The sequence below is a fragment of the Pararge aegeria genome, chromosome 2 (assembly GCF_905163445.1).
Source record: "Pararge aegeria chromosome 2, ilParAegt1.1, whole genome shotgun sequence".
Taxonomy (NCBI): domain Eukaryota; kingdom Metazoa; phylum Arthropoda; class Insecta; order Lepidoptera; family Nymphalidae; genus Pararge; species Pararge aegeria.
This window is the reverse complement of record NC_053181.1, coordinates 8,475,164-8,494,757: the sequence shown is the minus strand read 5'-3', so window position 1 is coordinate 8,494,757 and position 19,594 is coordinate 8,475,164. Positions and strand designations below refer to the sequence as shown.

The following is a 19,594-nucleotide window of genomic DNA, read 5'->3' as shown; positions in this document are numbered from 1 at the left end:
AAACAATATTTTTGTCAGTACTAAAACACGTTTATTTTGTGTATGTTTCATTATTCAGTGTTTGCATACTGGTTTTTAGCTTCTTCACAATTTACCAAATATCACAATCAGCAAGTTTAAATATAGTCTAGTCGTCATGTTAAAAATGGTACAAAATAAAGATACTGCTCTTAAAATTATGTGCGATAGCTCATTAGATCATTTGATTTTTATCTCATTATATTTTCATTGGAAATTTCCTCTTTCAGAATCTTTTTAAAAATTTCTTAAATATAATAATTATGAAATATTGGCAAAAAACGAAATGCCATTTTTTCGTCTTCAGTTGTTTATAACTTTTGCAATTTTTTATGTGCTAATACACGCTTTTGGCTCATTTTTCTGGGCGTCATTCCGGATTCAATGAGCTATCGCACATAATTTTAAGAGCAGTATCTCTATTTTGGACCATTTTCAACTTGTCGACTAGACTAATAATGAATATTTAATACCTAATAAATACGTTTTAATATTTTAAACATATAGTAGTAGTAAATAGCAAAACAATAGTGGGTAATTAAAATCATATTTTGTTCTGCAACTACATTTATAAACATATAAATAATATTTTATAGTTAACATAATACTACCGAGTGATTAATGTGCCCTAAAAACTTATCTTTAACAATTCTATTACGTTTTGTACCATTTACCCATAAAATGGAAATACTAAAACTAAATACTCGTACTTTCGCGAACTTTTAAACGTGCTTTAACAACAGTTTATTAACAGCTACGAAAGCGTTTTAGGATACAAACAATCAAAACAAAAGTATACCGAAGCAATAAATACTAAAGGAATTCGCGTGGTACTATTTCGATACACTACTCTTAAAACCACTCTAAACAGTCGTAGCTACAACTAGCTACATTAGATAATAGCAAAATACATTTAGATCCGTAGTGGCATCACATCCTATCGTGGCACAAAGAGAGTAGTAGGTAGGTATATATATTTTTTTCTACTTAAAAACTATATATTACTCCCGGTGATACCTTCTACTGAGATTCTCGTGTCCACGAGTCCGGGCCAAAGTTGCTGCGTGCAATGATTAAGAAACAATTTGCCTATTAAAGAAAACAATATTCTATGTACATCTAGATTTCTAGACCTGTTATCACAGCCGAGGATCACTAATGCTACAAAGCTTAGACATTTCCGTATCCATTCCGTATATTATATGGTAGCTGCAACGAAATGAGAAAAAAGTCAAAGATGTAACTAAAATTAAATAAATAAGCAAATAAAGCGCTTGATAAAAAAACATGGATACGTCACAAGCAATTTGTTAATGCGTGCCTTAAGTTTACCCCGCTATAGCAAGACTCCGGTTTGTGTTTGTGTTATTTAATTACTATTATAAAATATCCCTCATTTCTCACACTATCATGACTTGACGAGTCAGTTTTTAATCATACAGGTACAACATAAATAAAAATCATTTTCAATAATCTTGCGATTCTGACTATAGTCTATATTGTTAATTACATGTATTACCTAATAAAAGAAGGGTGACCCCTAGTGCAAAGAGAGAGAGAATGATATATAAAGCCGATTTCATACAGATATCAATGTATACATATACTCATTACATTTTAAGCAAGTTTATGAAACAAAAAAAATACAATACAACCAAAAATAATTACAAGTATACCTGTGGGTCGATAGTAGTTGGTACTGGTTGTGGTTCGTCAATACACAAGTCAGAATCTGAGTCAGTTCTTCTAAGGCTGTTTTCCTGCAAGATAATAAGTCAATAAGTATTTAAGTAAAATTTATGAAGCTATTTAATATTAAAAACCTATCTGATAATCCCAAAATCCAGTTTCGAAATAACGCACGTAAACCACCGCAATGTTTAATATCCGGATAGAAGCAAGCGTTACTTTGCGGAAATCCATTTTACAATGACTTTACAATGAATAATTGTTGACTTAACAATTATTCATTGCAAAGTCAACATCTCCTGAGGATGCTCCGGTTTCGGAGCGAAACGTGCGTAGAGGGTACATTGCCGAGGATCTGTTTGGTGTGGAGTATACGTAATTATAAATTACACCATACAGATTCTCCTGCTGTTCGCGGATAGCAAATTAAGCTTAATTTTCATAAGTTTAATATCCCATTGAATACGAGCGGTCGATTAACCCAGTCAACGCTCATACCTGCCCAATTGGTACCGGCGGCCGTAATAACCTGGTTAACGGATATCGTATTCTGATAAAGTTTCCTATTATTGGATTGAAGCGAACTTTGTAAAAAACTAAATCGTAACACAATATTTTTGTATTCAAACGAAACTGGATGGGTTGTGGTTCGGTGCAAAAGCATTCCGTAATCTTGCCATTATTCAAAGAGAGACTAACAACGTGGGGTTCCGTTCGTACACGCTTTCCGGTGAGGCGAGGAGAGGTAAGCATGAGGATATCTCACCAAAAATGAGTTATAACAAGAAATACAATAAAACAAATTGGCCTCTATGGCAGCTCATAAGCGCTAAATTACCCTGCTGTAAGAGGATTACTTACGCAAAAAAAAAAACATCACAATACTTACCCAAAGCTGTGCGTACGTCTTGTCTTTTATAATAGTGAGTTATAAAGTACAGCTTAAATTAAATATACTCACAGATTGTGTATACTGCCTTGTTGTGGTTAATATTCTGCCCAGAGGTCTCAGAAAGGCGGGAAGTGTTTCAGTCAGGGGTGGCCGAGCGTGGGTAAGCAGTGGTTTAAGTAGCTTGGAGTCTACGGCACCCCACAGTCGAGCTAGGCGGGCCTTTTCACCGCCACCGTCACCGTTGCCATGCGGTGTGTCCTATTTTGGAATTAATAATATTAAATTATATATAAAACATCTATAATTTAATATCTGTAAAAGTCAATTATTTTCTACATGAACTCAGTTTTTTAACAACTTTGTTTTTTTTTAAGAGCTTTTACAGAACAGCTGAATGTCATCTCTATATTTTATCAACAAATAATCTAAACAAGTTGCACGCCTCTATGGAGTCTGGTCTTCCTTTAAGTAACTTAGTGGACGTAACTGGTGAAGTGGAAGATAACATTTGCAGTAATGTAAATAAAAGTTTTGTGTGCAAGTTAACAGAAGTAAATATTTTTACTAAGTTATTTCCTCCACTCTTTATATTAGAGCCGTTAAGTTTGAAATAATACGACGAGATATTGATTTAACAATTAACCGTATTCTTATGTTTCTCATTATTAGTCAATTAGTCTGGATTTTTACCCATTTTTACCCATATTTACTATGATAATGTAAGGGTTAAGTAAACCAATAGTTATAAAATGTTCTATTTTTGGTTTGTTAGAAATTACTTTCATTCAGTTATGCAGAAATATACACAAACACACAAAATTCAAAAGATGGAATTATGTGCCTTTATCGTTCTTAGCTCAAGGACCCTTTAATGAACAATAAAATTACATTAGAACATGAAAAGAGAGGGGTTTAAAGAGGAGTAAAGAAAATGTGTCCAAAATAAGTCATCGCCGTTCAAACGATTGACAAACATCAAACATTATTTTTTTGTAGTACACAGTTCATGCTAACTAATCCAGTATTATTAAACACATTTTTATGAGTATGAATTTAATATGTTCAACACTTTAGAATATAAACTAAAACTGAATGCCTGTAACAACATAGTTTTTGGTTTAGTATTGAGTATGATAAATTATTATTATGTAGATTAAATACATATGTATTATTATGCAATTTTTATGGTTATAAGTGATATTTTTTTAAGTTGTTACAGTCACACATTAGCATGCATTCATGAGTAATATTGATTAACTCATGACCATGCCATGCCATTAACACAAAAAAAAGTTGCAATAGATAAGAAATTACATACTTCGAAAGAGTTAAGTTGCCAAGGCATAACCACTTCATTTTCGCCTTTGCCCCATTTTACTACCATGCGGCCGTTCTAGACATTGAAACCAAATAAAAAAAATAAAATAAAGTAACATGCATTTTATTGTGATCTGTGAAACTGTGATAGAAATGCCTTTTTCGTTCTGAACTTTAGTTAAAAGATTGTAAATAAGTAAGCTACAAAACTAAAGAGACATTTTTACAACAGTAATGATAAGTCGGCTGAGGATTCCCCATACATTGTTATCGTGCCATTTTAAGTATTCCGTAACCATAAGATTAGGCAAAGTTAGGTCATGCTGTTAGTACTTTGCCAGGAGTATTAGAGCCGACATTTGTGCAGTAAGTCATATTACGAGTATGTCAATATTCTTAATGGTCTTTTCTTACTGATGCCCTGTCGCTATTAGGCGATTGATTGGAGTCCAAATTTCGGAGGTCGAAACTTATATCAGCAGGCTAAACAACAAAATATCGAACAATGAATTTAATTGCAAATGGGCAGAATATTGTGATGGCAATTGCAATTTCAGTTTCCAGAATTGGTAGGTCTTTGGCATTATAAGTTTCATCTCAGTATTTTAACATGTGATATGAAAATGTTATCGATCTTTCAATTTTTTAACTTGCATATTAATAATATAATAATATCATAATTTGCCCCAAATAAATTTTATAACCCCCCAGTGGGGGGTTATAAAATTTTGATATAGGAAGATTTGTGAGGCCTGTACCACAATATTGTAAAATCGTACCTACAAATAAAATCGAAATTATGTTGGGATTCGATATAATAGTAATTATAACGTCGATGAAAATGAAAGCTTAATGGGACATTTAAAGCCATTTCGTGTACATGTATTTACATACCGGTCTGCTTGTTTCCGTGGACTGGTACAGCTGCCACAATAAGTTCTGATTAATCACATGCGCGGTAACGTATAAGCATACGTTTTTCTTGGCGCCATGGTAAGAACCTGTCATGATATCTGATCCTCTGTAGTTTATCCACGTTTTCGTAACGTATTAAAAACGTACTAAACCTAAACTAAGTTTATTTATCTTAGTTTGAGAGGATTAAATATTACAGCAGGCGTTTGTGTGATGCATTTCCAAATGAAATTAATAACATCTAATATATGATTGACATTTTTGATGACAAACAAAAAAAAAACAAACAAACAAACAAGTACAGGTCGCGTTTTGTAAAAAGATCTCCGAAGGTCGTCCTACATAGTGAACAATTTTTACAATTGCATGCGAATTAGTGCATGAAGATTATCAGTTGATTAATGTTTATAAAGTCATGTTATACGTTTATCTTAGTTAATTCTTTTACGTTAAACATTATAGTATCTAACAGAATGGTGCCAGTTCTGAATGAATTATCATGAATCTTTAGACTAAACTAAATTGATAAGTCTGTCAAAAGTAGTGCCATCCCCTTTTGTAAACTCATCGTGGAAAAGGATATCACTGTTTTAGACTTATTAATTCTATTTTTATTTTTTTATTTTTTTTATATATATGTATCACAACAAGGTTTACTATGACCCACAAATATTTGAATATATTTAGGTAAAAGTCATAATTTGGCCCTGGTGTGGGTGAGTATCTGACTCCTAACTAGTTATAACTGTATTTAGGATATCACATATTCTACCGCGGACTAGTGGCATGTACAGGATTCATATTTTTCATACTGTAATTTAACGTACTTATAAAGTGCACTGTTAAAACACATCACTTATTTCTTAGAACTTAATATCAAAACATGATTAAATAGTAGGTCTATAAACTTAATAAACACAAAACTTAACAAACTAGTATTAAAACAAGAAACTTTACTGCATATTATTACTACTTGACATATTTTAATAAAAACTCACTCATACAATACGTGAATACCGAACAATTCAGTTAAGATAAGAGATTTGTGTAAAACAGAGTTGTCACCATTGTCATTATTATGTAGCTTGCTAAAATCATTCCCTGCGCAGTGAAAGCGCCAGAGCTCTTCTTAGGTGACGCTACAGTGCGTCTGCATTTGATCGCAATGTTTTGTTTTTAATTACAATTTATTAAATTTTTTTATTAATTTGGAATTGCATGTTTGAAATTTAGTTCCATGTAATAAAAAAACGACAGATAAACAATATGACGTGCTTGGTGAGGGAAACGTCACAATAAAAAAATAATTACACTATCTGTCTTAAGAAATGGCACGAATATTTAGTAATCTATGATAAACGATACAAATGCGGATGTGTACTGTGTTACTATTCGACGCTAAACTACCGTTGAGTAAACAGCATTCTACCGTTTTATTAGTAAAAGCAACAAACAGAAAGCGGGAAGGATTGATAGCGTTTCCTTCAATGAACTTAACTAAAAAGAAGGATCCAAAAGTAAACAATTTTTCATAATGTCCAAAAAACTAAAACTATTAAAAAATTTAAGTTTATAATAAATAAGGATCCGAAAATTCAATAACCCATAAGAGGTGCTATAGATACAGAAAGAAAAATTATGCTAAAGTGATTTTAATGTGTTATGCAAACGGTAAACTATAACCAACCATTGCTTCATGGAAATTACATACTACATTGTGGTGCATAGAGTGCGGTTATACAAATTAACTGTAGTAAATCATTTTAATAACATCTTAACGAGTTACTTACACTTCTTACGTCACGGTAAGGTAGCGCTTCGTTTTCATCATTCTGTCCTTGACTGTAAAATAAAATGCGCATGTAAAACAATAACTTATGAATTCCAGTCTAAGCTACAAATGAAATAAAATTAATAGAACAATTGCAACATTTCTGAACCTGTTTTTTTATTTTAAAACGGCGACACACAAGTTTTCATTAAATGTAGGATATGAAAACGTCGTATAGTTGTCGTATCGTCGTAACGTTTTTAGAGCAGATAACTGATAACTGTTGCTGCATACAAGTCTCTCAACGAAACAACGACACTTAATTGACAGGTCTTAAAGTGAGGCTATCTCATACTCCGCTAGCGTAAAGTGGTTTTTACCTAATGATATTCCTAAATTTAGTCCTGCCAATGTAGTTTAGGTTCAAGATCTGTGTGCAAAAAAACACGTGTTTTAGTTAGTTTTAACATAAAACTACTATTTTTAACCGACTTCAAAAAAGAGGAGGTTCTCAATTCGTCGGAATCTTTTTTCTGTCAATTTTATGTAAAAAAAAAAGAAGTCTTATTCACCCGGTGGGTATTCGTAAGTATGCCAGCGCGTGGGTGGCGGCCCCGCCCTGTAGCACGACGGTAGCGATGACAATGAGCGAAGTGGTCGTCAACATCGCTTGCCGCGCCTCGGATACCGTGTTGCGGATCGCCAGGGCAAAAGACATAGCTCCCCGGAGACCTACAAACATAGATTAAAGTATGGTTTTTATTTTAATAATTGACGGACCAAGCCGTTGGCAGCGCTCATTAGACTGGAAAACGATCGTCTATAACCAGAGCAACACTTCGCAGGTCATATTAATATTTAATAAACTCTAAAAAAAACTCGTTTTGCAGTTTACTAGGCTATACAAAATTGCAAATTCATTCAAGGGCAATTGTATATGAAATCTTTGAGATGTCTCTCAATAAGTTCAAAGTTTATATAAAACGTAAGCTTACAGAAAAATCCTATTATAATATAAATTTACTGTAATTTGGTAATAACGAAAAAAAAAATTACCCAGACCAGGGCGCGTTTGGAACCCTCGTAGCTTAAGGTTTAAGTTGGCGAACGAAGTTATCACCATCCCCTTACAATTATGTAAACATATATGTATGAACGATTTATAAGTGCCCGTGAAAGGCCTACATGAATAAAGAAATTTTGAATTATGCAACAAACACGACTTACAAAATACCGCCCTGTGTCGATCAACCTTAGGCATATTTGTAAAGCCTCATGTGTCTGTAATTATACCGGCTATTTAGTTATTGAATTAAAAAAAGAAATAAAGTCTCCAACACTTTATTACGTAATTTTACGCTGATATCCTCAACGTAACGTAACGTCTCCGTACTCAGGGAGCATAAAACAGAGCAGAGAATTGCGCTAATCCAATGCAAATAATTAAGTTTTTTCCCCATCACAATAATATAAGAACTTAATTTTCTATTGAACATGTGGTGTGAATCAGTCGGGTCTAAGGCACGCTTCAACTTGGTCGATTCCCAACAAGATTTATTTATTTATTAAAGTAACACCAACAGCTTGTTCACAATACGTAGTAAAGAAAAATTACAAATATTTTGTTTCTAATCACTGTGACTAGTCACTTAAAAGTGTGCACAGCATTTACTACAAAATTACTAATATTAACACTACAAACTATTGTATGTAATATAAATATTACAACAAGAAAAACTAAAAAACAAAAAATAAAACTAAAAATTACAATCGAAAAGTGCAGACCGGATTGCGGACAAAGCAGGAATAATAGCACGTTTAAAATTCTTTGGCCTTAGACAAAATAGATCAATGTTGCTATCTGCGCGAGCAAGATCATTATAGACACGACTTAGGCGATTTAGAGCGGCATTCCTACCCAAATTAGTTCTACCGCTGTTTACATAAAAAGTTTTGCGAGTAGCAACTCTAGGTAACTTCTTCTTAGCAGACAATGAAAGTTCAAGAGCTACCAAATTACCATTTACGAGCTTCCTTAAAAAGCCATATCAGTAATGCACCGTCGGTCAACGAGGGAAAGCATATAGACCTATTTAATCAGATCTGCCACTTGTTCTTCAATTACCGACTTTGAGCCAAGTGTGAGATTTTCTACCTTTAAATAAATAAATAAATATACTACGACAATACACACAACGCCATCTAGCCCCAAAGTAAGCGTAGCTTGTGTTATGGGTACTAAGATAGCTGATGAAATTTTTTTTTTATGAATGAAATACACATAAATACTTATAATTACAGATAAACACCCAGACACTGAAAAACATTCATGTTCATCACAAACATTTTCCAGTTGTGGGAATCGAACCCACGACCTTGGACTCAGAGAGCAGGGTCGCTGCGCACTGCGCCACTAGGCCGTCGATTGCGAGAAAGTTAAATAAGTTTCATATGGTATTGAAAGAGCGTCATCTAGTGACAACACTATTTCTTATTATTGTATGCAGAGTTAAATAAATCAGGAAGTCGGCCGTAAATTAAAAGATCCTCTTATACGAGGTCTATAAAACAGTTACAGCAGGTAGTGCTTTTGTGCATGTATGAAGTGCACACCACTGACTACGACCATTCTGCCACGAGGGAACGACTTAATATTTCTCCGATTGAGTTATTTAAAATGAACTCGTACAGTAATAATTACATCAAAATATATAAAAACTAAAATAACTTACCAGAAAAGAATAGCATGTGTTGGAAGTTCATTGGTATCGGTGGTTTTCTCCCTAAGTTTAATAAAAACGATAGCGGGTAGATGTTCACTGCGCGGCCAAGCATTGAAGTCAGCTGTTAAATTATTATGTCAAAAAAAAATACGTTGGATACGATTGAACTAAAATAGTTTACATGCAAATCAATTATAGGTTTTTGTATAGAAACTTTATTATGTAAATCCATATGTTTAGAATGATAGGTAAACTTCAGTTTTATTTGTTCAATATTATCGTAATTTAGAAGGTACAAACATGGTTAATATTTTTGAACAAAACCAAAAAGATTATTATTACTGTGTTTTTTTCGAATTATGCTTTTAATAAAGTTGAAAAGTTTTTCATATGTTTGAATGCTTAGCGCATACTTGAAACAACCATTCGGATTAGAAAGATCTTTAATGGAAAAGATAGCTCCATTCTTGAGGTTAAGGTTTTAACTACACTTTTAATATCATGCCACCTTTAGTAACCAAGAAAAACTATAAAAATATATTCCATTTTGCTAAAAATGAGTCAGATAAATCAAAGTTTAATTTTAAAGGATACAAATCCAGCAATGATGAACCACGGATCGAAGTGATGTTTCGGGAATGTGAACATTGACACTCCAATGTATGTGAAGATGAAATTCTCTGCGAGGAAATTGAGCAGCTCGAACAGCTGCTTTGTCCTGTTCCTGGAGTCAGCTGACAGGTTGTTGTAGGTGTAGTGAGCTTGACATATACCGCAGAATAGTACGGCAACCACTCCTGCAATGTCACATCACAGAATTAAGAACATACAGAATGCACATTCATCCAATACTGCATGCAGTGCATTGTGTCCAAAAGGAGAGAAGACGCCCCGAGCACGTCTCACTTCACACCAGTGGAATGTTGCTAGCTCACAAATATTTCCCATATGGTAAACGTTTAGAACATTAGAGGTAATATAATTACTGTTGCTAAATGAATGAAGTGACTAACCGCCTGTTCGAGAAACAATGCTAAAGTGAAGTGGTTTTGGATGCTATAATATCAGTCGTGTACATGGTTTCTGTATGTTCTTAATTCTGTGGTTGTAAAATTAGAAATTCTTATATACAAGCACGGCTAGCAAAGGCAGGAGTCGAAACTGTATGTCCCGATTATATATCCTGACAAGGGATACAATTTACGTGACCACCTGCCAAAGTACGGCAAAATTGAATAGGAGAAGTTTATGTTTATTACACGTAGTAGGTATATTATTTTTAGTGCGGCCAAATTACCCGCAGACCAAATGGTAGCAGACAAACAAATGACCAGTCATCCGATCAGTGTCGGGCTAAAGTTGTGATATGTTAGACAGTTACGTTAGAATGTTTTAGAGACTTGATAAATATAGATTTAATTAGTTTATAAACCTGTAAGTACAATAAAGTAAGTATGTCCTTACCTGTTAATTCGAAGACTTCAGCGATAAGGAAGGCACCATAAGACGTTAGCACAAACAACGCAGATTCAAGCAGCGGCCAATCTCGTACATGAGTGAATTTAGTCATGTGTTTCTAGGTTAAAGAATCATTTTTATAGGTATACAGGTATAATAGAATTATATAGAAACTAAATGCAAATTATTAAGCTTATAAATGCAGCTACAGAGCTCGATATAAATTGTTAAGAAAGACCTCATAAATCGTTAGGAAGTACAGAAGTTCAAAACCAAACGCTTATTTTCGTCAGAGAGAAATCTCGTCGAACAATACGGTAGATAATTAATTGAATGCACGAGGCATAGTACTAAAATATTTAATAGCTTTAAAAGTAACAACGCATTTGGTTACTAGAAGTCAAGTTTAGTATAAAATTAATTTTATATTGTAATTTAAGTGTTACTTTACTAAAACTTAAATCGGTAAAAATAAGTAATCAACAAAATTTAAAGTAACCGAAATACTCTATTTTATCCCTTTAATTGAATTAATAAATAAGAAAAATGTACTTCAAATTATCGTTACACGCTTTCACACTTTTCTCTATCGAGAGAATTTTACTGAACAGTCTAAAATGAATAACCATTTTTACAGAAATATGGTCAAGAATAAAATATCTTTATTTCACTGTAAAGAACTGCCTAGATTTAAAAGTTAAGTCATTTCAACCTCATTTAGAAAGATTTAGCACCTTAAGTGTTATTTTCAAGGTCAGGAATTTGCCATCAGTTGTGCAGATGTACGGCTGTTGTTGTGACAGGTTGAAGGGAAATCGGCAGTGTTTACAGTTTTAGTTACGTGTTTTCCAGTACTAGAAAGACGTCGGTGTCCCACGGATGCTGTCGAAAATTGGCAGAGCATCTTGCGTGACGTTAGTTTCAAGGTCAGAGGATGCTCTAGATACAAAATAGCTTACGCAACGGGCGATAGAGAGAGCTATTCTTGGACTATCCCTACGTGGTCGATTCAGAAATGAAGAGATCCGTAAAAAAGACCAGAGTTACAGACATAGCTCAACGAGCTATTAGTTTAAATGGCAATGGGCTCGGCCCATAGCTCGGAGAACCGATGGACGTCGGGGTCCCAAGGTACTGGAATGCACTTATGAACTCACTACAAAAGACCTATGTGTAGCAGTTGTCGTCCATCGGTTGAAGTGGTGATGATGACGTGGCCAAATTTTACTTTGTTCATTACGAATTTTCCAATAAACACATAGCTGTGTTGTTTAATTTTACGATTACGAATTCTTCAAGACATCAACTTTCGTCGAAACATTTCAAGTAGGGATAAAGGGATAAATAGATTATATGAAAAGGATATCAATGCAGTCAAACATCCAATTAGAGCGCCCACTAAGAGCGAAAGACTGAAAATTCCAATAAAATCGCCGATCGCCGCGAGGAATGCGGTTATTTCGAATCCACCATCGACGGAGTACCTCTTCTCGTAGTTTTGTATGGCTCTGGAATCAATTTAAAGTCGTTATTACCTTTTTATTAGACATTAAACTAAGGAAATTCTTTCATGCAAATTATGTTTGAAAGTTACACGAACGTAGTATTATAGAATTTTGGAGGGCAGAATAAATCCTTACTATCCTTACTAATGTTATAAATGCGAAAATATGTTTGTCGGTTTTATGTCCTTTCTTTACGGTCTAACTAAACAACCAATCAACTTGACTTGGAGTAGAGTTGAAAAGAAGGTGAGTATAGGTAGTAGGTACTACTTTTTATCCCAGGGTAACAAATGGTTCCGACGGGATTTGGAAGAAAACCGTAATAAACGCGTTCGTAGAACGCGGGCTAAAGCTAGTAAAGAATATTTTGGTATTTAGTGTGTCTAAACTAAAAATAAATAGATTGCTGTTATATGTAGCCTAGTTTTAGTATGCTCAATACTGTGCGAATGGAAAATATACTTTCCATAAAACACTTCATTTGTTTAATATTAATTCTTTAATTCTTACTATTTTTGCTTTTAACTTAATTTAATTATTTTTACTTCAATGTTGTGTATACCTGTAAGTGATAACTGTACTCGGACAATAAACTAAAATCTAAAATTATTAATGATAATTCAGTGTATCTTTGGTATATCTAATGAAATAAACAAACAGTGTTCAGTAGATTAAGATCATTTGTCAACTTTCTTAACGAAGGGTAAAGTCCGAAAGAGAAGGGAAAAGCTGTTGTTGGGGTAGAATTACAAATTACATATAAGTGGAGCTTTTAACGAGCGGGAATTATACTTGATAGGCTTCACGTTTCTCAAAACTAATTAAAATATCAATGTCAATGCAATAATGTTTAGTTAATTTTAACTATGTTTTCGTGATGATGCAATTTAACGTTTCAGTGCGTTATCGTGCAGAAAACTACAACAACCAATAGCTGTTTTGTTCTCTTATTATAAATACTCATAATTTGATCAAAGTATTCAGGAAAATAGTTGGGTGGCGACTTATTTTACAAATTTTCTATTAGTAGTTAGTTAAGGACCCTGACTAGGCTATATGTCGTTCCTTCTTCCTTCGCCTTCCTTAACAGTCGATTCGGTCGGAAGTATACTAGAATAAAGTAATAGAAAAAAATTATAATCACCCGCTAAGGACTAAAGCCACTGCATCGTTGAGAACACTCTCGCCGAATATCATGGCGTATAGATTGACGTCTACCTGTGGAAGAGTTCGGCTGAATAAAACATGAGAAATATTAAAAGTAATAGTCAGGAAACCTAGGACCCTTTTTTTCTATGTAGTCGTACTAAACCGTTACTCCTTTTAAGCTTAAATGAAAATTATATTATGGTTGTCACCGCGTATTTTTATTTGAACTGAGACGTTTTGCAGTTATTTATGTAGAAGTCTAGTAAACAAAACCTTTCGGCAACTATAAGTTACGCCAAACGTGAACTTTCATAAGTATAAATAAATAGCGTAACAGGTTAGCCCGTTACCATCTTAGACTGCATCTTTACTTAACATATTGCAGTCAAGGGCTAACTTATAGTGCAATAGAAAAAGTGTTGCTTTTTGGGATTTTTTGCCCATTCGGTACTAACATCAACAGTACTGATTATAAATATTGCTATAGAAATAGCGCTTTTATGCGCTTCTTACTTATTCCACACTGGTTGTAACCTTTCATAAATCTATATAATATTATTACTTTACGTATATTTTGTGTATATAAAAACGTAAGCGTTAAAGATAGCGTATGATAGCGATATCAGTTGTTTTATCTTAATTAAATGATTAGAATTAATATACATGAGTTGTTTGCTCTTATAATAATCTTATAATACATATTATTGCAATTTAATTCGTTTAGTAGATAATAAACCAATATTATCATCACCTTCATCATCATATAATTTGTTCCATTTACACTCCGAGGCTACCCTGTTTCACTTTCTGTAAGGTTGGATCCCACATTGTTCAAATTGTGCAAATATGTAACCAACTGGTTTTATAACCTACAGCATTATTACGGCCAGACCACAATTATATGTTCTTCTATCATATGCATAATTCATATAATAGGTACCTACTTATATAAAAGAGAAAGTGTGTGGGTATGTTCCGTAAAGGCTCCGAAACGGCTGGACCGATTTCAATGAAACTTTCAGGGAATCTCCGGATTGACCTGGCGAGTAATCCTGTAAAGTTTGGTGACGTTCGGAGCACTCCTATTTTTGAACTGTCAAATACAGCTTTTATTTACTATGATGATATTCTATTGTTGGGTGTATATGAGTGTAGATAATGATCTTCACCCGCTAGAGAAGAGAATAGAATACGGAGAGAAATAAATGATTTAATATATTATGAGACTTAAATTTAAAATTTAATGATGTAAGTTTATTGTTTAAATAAAATAAAGCAAAATCTAGCCCGGCGAAGCGGGCTGGGTACGCTAGTATATAAAGCGGAAAAAAATAGGCATTTTAAAAATTTAAAATTAATTTGACATAATGAAACAAAAAAAGTACGTAGGTGTGTATTGTTGGCACTGGCTCGGTACATATCACTCGGTAAATTCTGGTTGCAATAGTCGGTAAAACGATTGGACATAACCGTCAATAATTAAGAACACAAGCTATTGATTTCCTACACAAACTGTGCAGAAAATAAAATTAATGTTTTATCTGACTTGTGTAATGCACCAAACACTTATCGACCGTCAATCAGTTTGTTTGTACAACCATTTTAAGAATATGAAGTGATTGATTTCATATCGTTCTTTGGCAGCTGCCCCGTATTTTTGAAATTGACTATTATGGAATAGTAATAGGCTAGTGTTATATTTACAGGCGTAATGTAGTTAATAGCTTAATGCAATGTTTTATATAACGGGCGCCTAAGATGAATACAGCATTACCCCGTGTTCAAAACTTTACTATTTACACCTCGCTATTAATTTCAAATAGATTGCATCAGAGAGAAGTTTTAGCGGAAATTTACAATAATCTATGGGTACTCTATTATTATTTTCTAAAAAAATTAAATATTTACACAATCAGAGGATCAATATGAATTACCAACAAAATAAATTATATACTTGATTGTTACCTTTAATTGTGAGAAAATAGCAAGAACAGTCAATGGATCAGTGGGTGAAATCAAAGCGCCAAAATACAGTGTGTCCAGAAATGTGAAACTCGCAGCTAGCGATGCAGGCATCAGTTGAACACAGCCATACATCAGAGAACCAATGACGAGGGCAGAGAGGGCTGTGCCCACCATTGCAAAGGTCAATATTGCACCAAGATTACGAAAGAAATATTTCTGAAATAAATTTTGAACATTTATATTCATCGTAGCAAAGAGTTTAGGATGTAGTTCCACCACGCTGGCCAACTTCGGTTTGGTAGACTTTACACGACTTTGTGAACGTTATGAAAATTCACAGGCATGTAGGTTTCCTCACGATTCCTTCACCGTTAAAGCCAAGTCGAAGCCTTGCTTAAGTGTCATTTATATTAGTAAATTTGAATTCATCATCATCGCACCAATCGATGGACGTCAACTACTTTTTGCCTACGTTTTGTGCCGCTTGCGTCCAGCAGCTCACTGCAACCCGGTAGGGCATAACTTCAATATTTAATTTTATAAGTAAGATTAAAATTATGAAGATTCTATTTTAACTATTAATTGCTCAAAAGCTTAATCAAAATTATTGAAATTTGGCACATCAATAAGCCTTAGCAGCTCCTTGGCAACCCGCCCTGAAGAGAGCTTATGAATCTTGGAGACTTTAGGTACTCCACATAGTTACATCCTACGCATAGTTCTTGTTAAGAAAGCCTACATAATGGATGTATTAATTTCATAAAAACTTACTCTTTTCAAACAATATCCAGCATGGAATATGATAGGAGGTAGGATTATATTGAAAAATATTTCCGGGTCAAATGTTGCTTTCAGGTCAATCTCATTTTGCTCTACATTGACTATCTCACCCCTGAAGCTGTATGCGTAGGTCTTGTTTGGTACAGGTGCTTCTAAAAGATTTATCAGTACATTTAGCAGGTGTATTCAATATTAATTAAAAAATAATATTATGAATAATTTTAAACTATTATTTATATTGATGTATATTAAATTATACATATTATAAATGTCAATGTAACTTGTTTGTTACGCTTTCACGCAAAAACTACTTAACCAATTCTCATGAAACTTTGTACACATATTCTTGGAAGTGTTAGAAGAAATATAGGATACTTTTTATTCCAACATTAAGCTCGGTTCCTTTGGGAGAGGGGATGAGTGCTTGACGATTTTACAACATAACTCCGACAAATTATAACCGATTTTAATACTTATTTTTGGACTACAGAGGTTATGTGTCTAATTTTGCCCAAACTGTGCGGACAGCACCAGATCCCTCATTTAAGGCTTAGCAATGCTGTTTTTTTTTTGATCTACAACTAAATTTAATGCCACATCAAAAAACAAAATCAAACGCAGCCGAAGTCGCGGGCAACAGCTAGTATTATTTAGATTTATTTATTGAAGGATGGGATGGAGGCATTATCCAGAGAAATCTTATAACTATAACTAGATATAGAAATAGTCTAAATAGATTAGCCCGCTACCATTTTAAACTGCATTATCCCAAACACTTTTATTGTACACCACATAATAATACAGAAAAGGACAAGTTGCCCTCAATTTGTATTAGACTATACCAACCGGACTGAGAAAATATATATGCGATTCAAGCTTAAGATTTTTAGTTTATTAATCCTCCTGTAATTTCAACTATAAACTAACATACTTACCACCAGATGATATCTGTATCTTGTCAGGGAAATGAAACCGAACAATGTCTGGTGGAACAGACAGGTTGTACTTTGTATCTGCATCTGGATGGGCATCAATATAGGTAACTTGATTTGTACTGCCCGCATATCTAATGATTGCTCCTACTATTAGACCTGTGGACATAAATGCTACTTAATAACTAATAATAATATCAAAGAGTGGAAGACTATGTGAACTTTTTACCATCTAATATTGAATTGTTTTGTTCTTATTCTTAAGAATTATTATTAATAATAATCAATCCAAATGCCAGAGCAAGAAAGGCAAATTCCTTACTAGAATTCCCAATTAAAATGTTTTAGTTGTAGTTAGTTCTTTTGAGTCTCTTTCAAATCCTTTCTCCTAAAAAACTTATTAAGAGAAAATAGGAAAAGTTTTAAATTGTTCAAGCCATTTTAATTTATTTGTCACATACAATATGCTCTATCTGTCTATCAATAAAGTTGTCTTACTGCAGTAGCTTCTAAAAAAAGTAACTAAACTAAGAAATCTTACTTATTTATAACAAATTACTAGAATGTAGTATCTTAGCATTATAAATGCCAAAAGGCAATTGTATGTTTTTCATTCTAAAGCAATAGACCAAAATAAAATATAAATGTTATTATTACATTGACTTGCTGCTGCTACTTTTACCCCTTGAAGGAGGAGACTAAAATTATATACCCTGGGAGACAAGGATACAAGGATACAATTACAAGGGATACAAGGAATGTAATTAACATCTCTACCTGCTAAAGCATGGGAAAATAAAATTGAAAAAGTTTTCCCCAGTTTATTAATACACATATTACACATATATTAAATAAATAAATATACTACGACAATACACACATTGCCTTCTAGCCCCAAAGTAAGCGTAGCTTGTGTTATGGGTACTGAGATAGTTGTTGAATATTTTTATGAATAGAATACACATAAATACTTATAATATACAGTTAAATCCCAGACACTGAAAAACAATCATGTTCATCACACAATCGAACCCACAGCCTAGGGCTCAGAAAGCAGGGTTGCTGCCCACTGAATCAGTCAGCCAGTTGGCCATCAAATATATTATTTGGATATTATTTCCACTTGTGCACCTGAGAGTTGATAAAGTTGTGGGAGAAGATAAATTTTTGTCTTTTCCCCAGGGAGATAATTGTTTCTTGCCCATGCTAGCCGTGCAGAGACCTCATAAATATACTGCAAACCAATCCTTATGGGCATCAATTCACTTTCACAGGACAATGAAATGATAACTGCCTATATAATTATTATATCATTAGTTTCAGTGTTATGTTGTTTATTGTCATGGACCCTATTTTTGGACCACAGATCCAAAAAATCATACTGTAGAATGTATTTTATAATTTTTATTGTGATTTACAAAGATATAAAATATTCAAAGATTTAACACAGGCTTGAAATTGTAGGGTTTATTTATTTTTTCCGTTCACTTTTATTCTCTCTAGAGAGCAAATTAATAATTATTCTTGTGATTGTAAAATGTTTCATTGTAATATTCCAATAATACTGTACAGTAAAATTAACATTTCTTAAAGCAATCCTTACTTTTTTTAAGTTATTTCTTTGTTAAAAAAAATACCTTAAGACCTGCCAATTTATACAACTGGACAGTGTACAACGAACCTGGTACCATTATACCTTGAATATCTGTTATTATTGGATAATTGGATAATGGGCAATGGTGTCAATCTTTAAACTAACACCTAGGAATAGTGTTATTTAAGGAGTTTAGTCAAGCAATTTGTGTACAATAGAATTGGTACAATTGTTAAAAAGACTGTGAAATAAGTATTGTGATGGGACATTCAACCAAATTTGACATATCAACATGACAAATTCAGAATAGGTACTCAAACGACCAAGGCCACATCATTCATCACATGATAATTCAATGTCAAGCAAATTAGTACTGTAATAAAACATCAATAGGTATTTAAAAAAACTTACCATATATTACAGCCAGGCCAGTTTCGTGCAGCCAGCTTACACGACGATGTTTGAATACCCATATAGTCAAAACAGTTAACGTTAGGAGACAAGTGTAAATTAATAAGTTCAAACTATCTATACGATGAAGGAGAGTTGCCTTTGCATCTAAGGCTATATCTGTTCCGGAACCTTGGCATATCGCAATCAGATACAATATCAAAGATGCAGAAACGACGACAGGATTCATTTTGAAATATTCTCAATAATAACACATCATCGGAAAAAATCGATTTTTCTGTTAACATTACACGCAATTCAACACAATCACATTCTTAGTACGACATCCACGAAAATTGTTAAAATTGAGCAATAAGTGCTAGTCTAGCATAACGTTTTCCTTGTTTTCTATGCGGTGATTTCAATTCTCGACGATCGAGGAAAATTGTTTTAGATTTTGTCAAACTGCCATAAACTGAAATGTAAGGGAAGTGGC

The 19,594-nt window shown here is 33.5% G+C and overlaps 1 protein-coding gene across 7 annotated transcripts; it reads right to left on the bottom strand.

Moving 5' to 3' along the window:
* Window positions 1–235: 235 nt before the first annotated feature.
* Window positions 236–19,594, bottom strand: LOC120629156 (sodium/hydrogen exchanger 7). 7 transcript variants are annotated; one of them, XM_039897974.1, is made up of 16 exons: window positions 19,120–19,594; window positions 17,118–17,273; window positions 16,174–16,334; window positions 15,403–15,618; window positions 13,433–13,506; window positions 12,150–12,291; window positions 10,790–10,895; window positions 9,920–10,122; window positions 9,335–9,446; window positions 7,175–7,334; window positions 6,622–6,673; window positions 4,811–4,840; window positions 3,918–3,992; window positions 2,669–2,857; window positions 1,695–1,778; window positions 236–1,078 (listed from the first exon to the last, which is right to left on the bottom strand). In XM_039897974.1, exons 1-16 carry the CDS (start codon window positions 19,346–19,348, stop codon window positions 1,013–1,015), a joined length of 2,055 nt encoding a protein of 684 aa, XP_039753908.1. In that variant the 5' UTR covers window positions 19,349–19,594; the 3' UTR covers window positions 236–1,012. The 7 variants fall into 7 exon arrangements, with proteins under 7 accessions (XP_039753908.1, XP_039753925.1, XP_039753917.1 ...); XM_039897991.1 differs by lacking the exon at window positions 3,918–3,992 and adding an exon at window positions 4,331–4,399 and having other exon boundaries at window positions 238–1,227; XM_039897983.1 differs by having other exon boundaries at window positions 238–1,227.

Coding starts and splice junctions, on each gene's coding strand:
- LOC120629156 (XM_039897974.1), bottom strand. CDS start 19,348: ATGAATCCTGTCGTCGTTTCTGCATCTTTGATATTGTATCTGATTGCG. Junction 15,619..16,173: donor CTGGATATTGTTTGAAAAGA/GTAAGTTTTTAT, acceptor AATTTATTTCAG/AAATATTTCTTTCGTAATCT. Junction 1,779..2,668: donor CAAGGCAGTATACACAATCT/GTGAGTATATTT, acceptor ATTATCTTGCAG/GAAAACAGCCTTAGAAGAAC.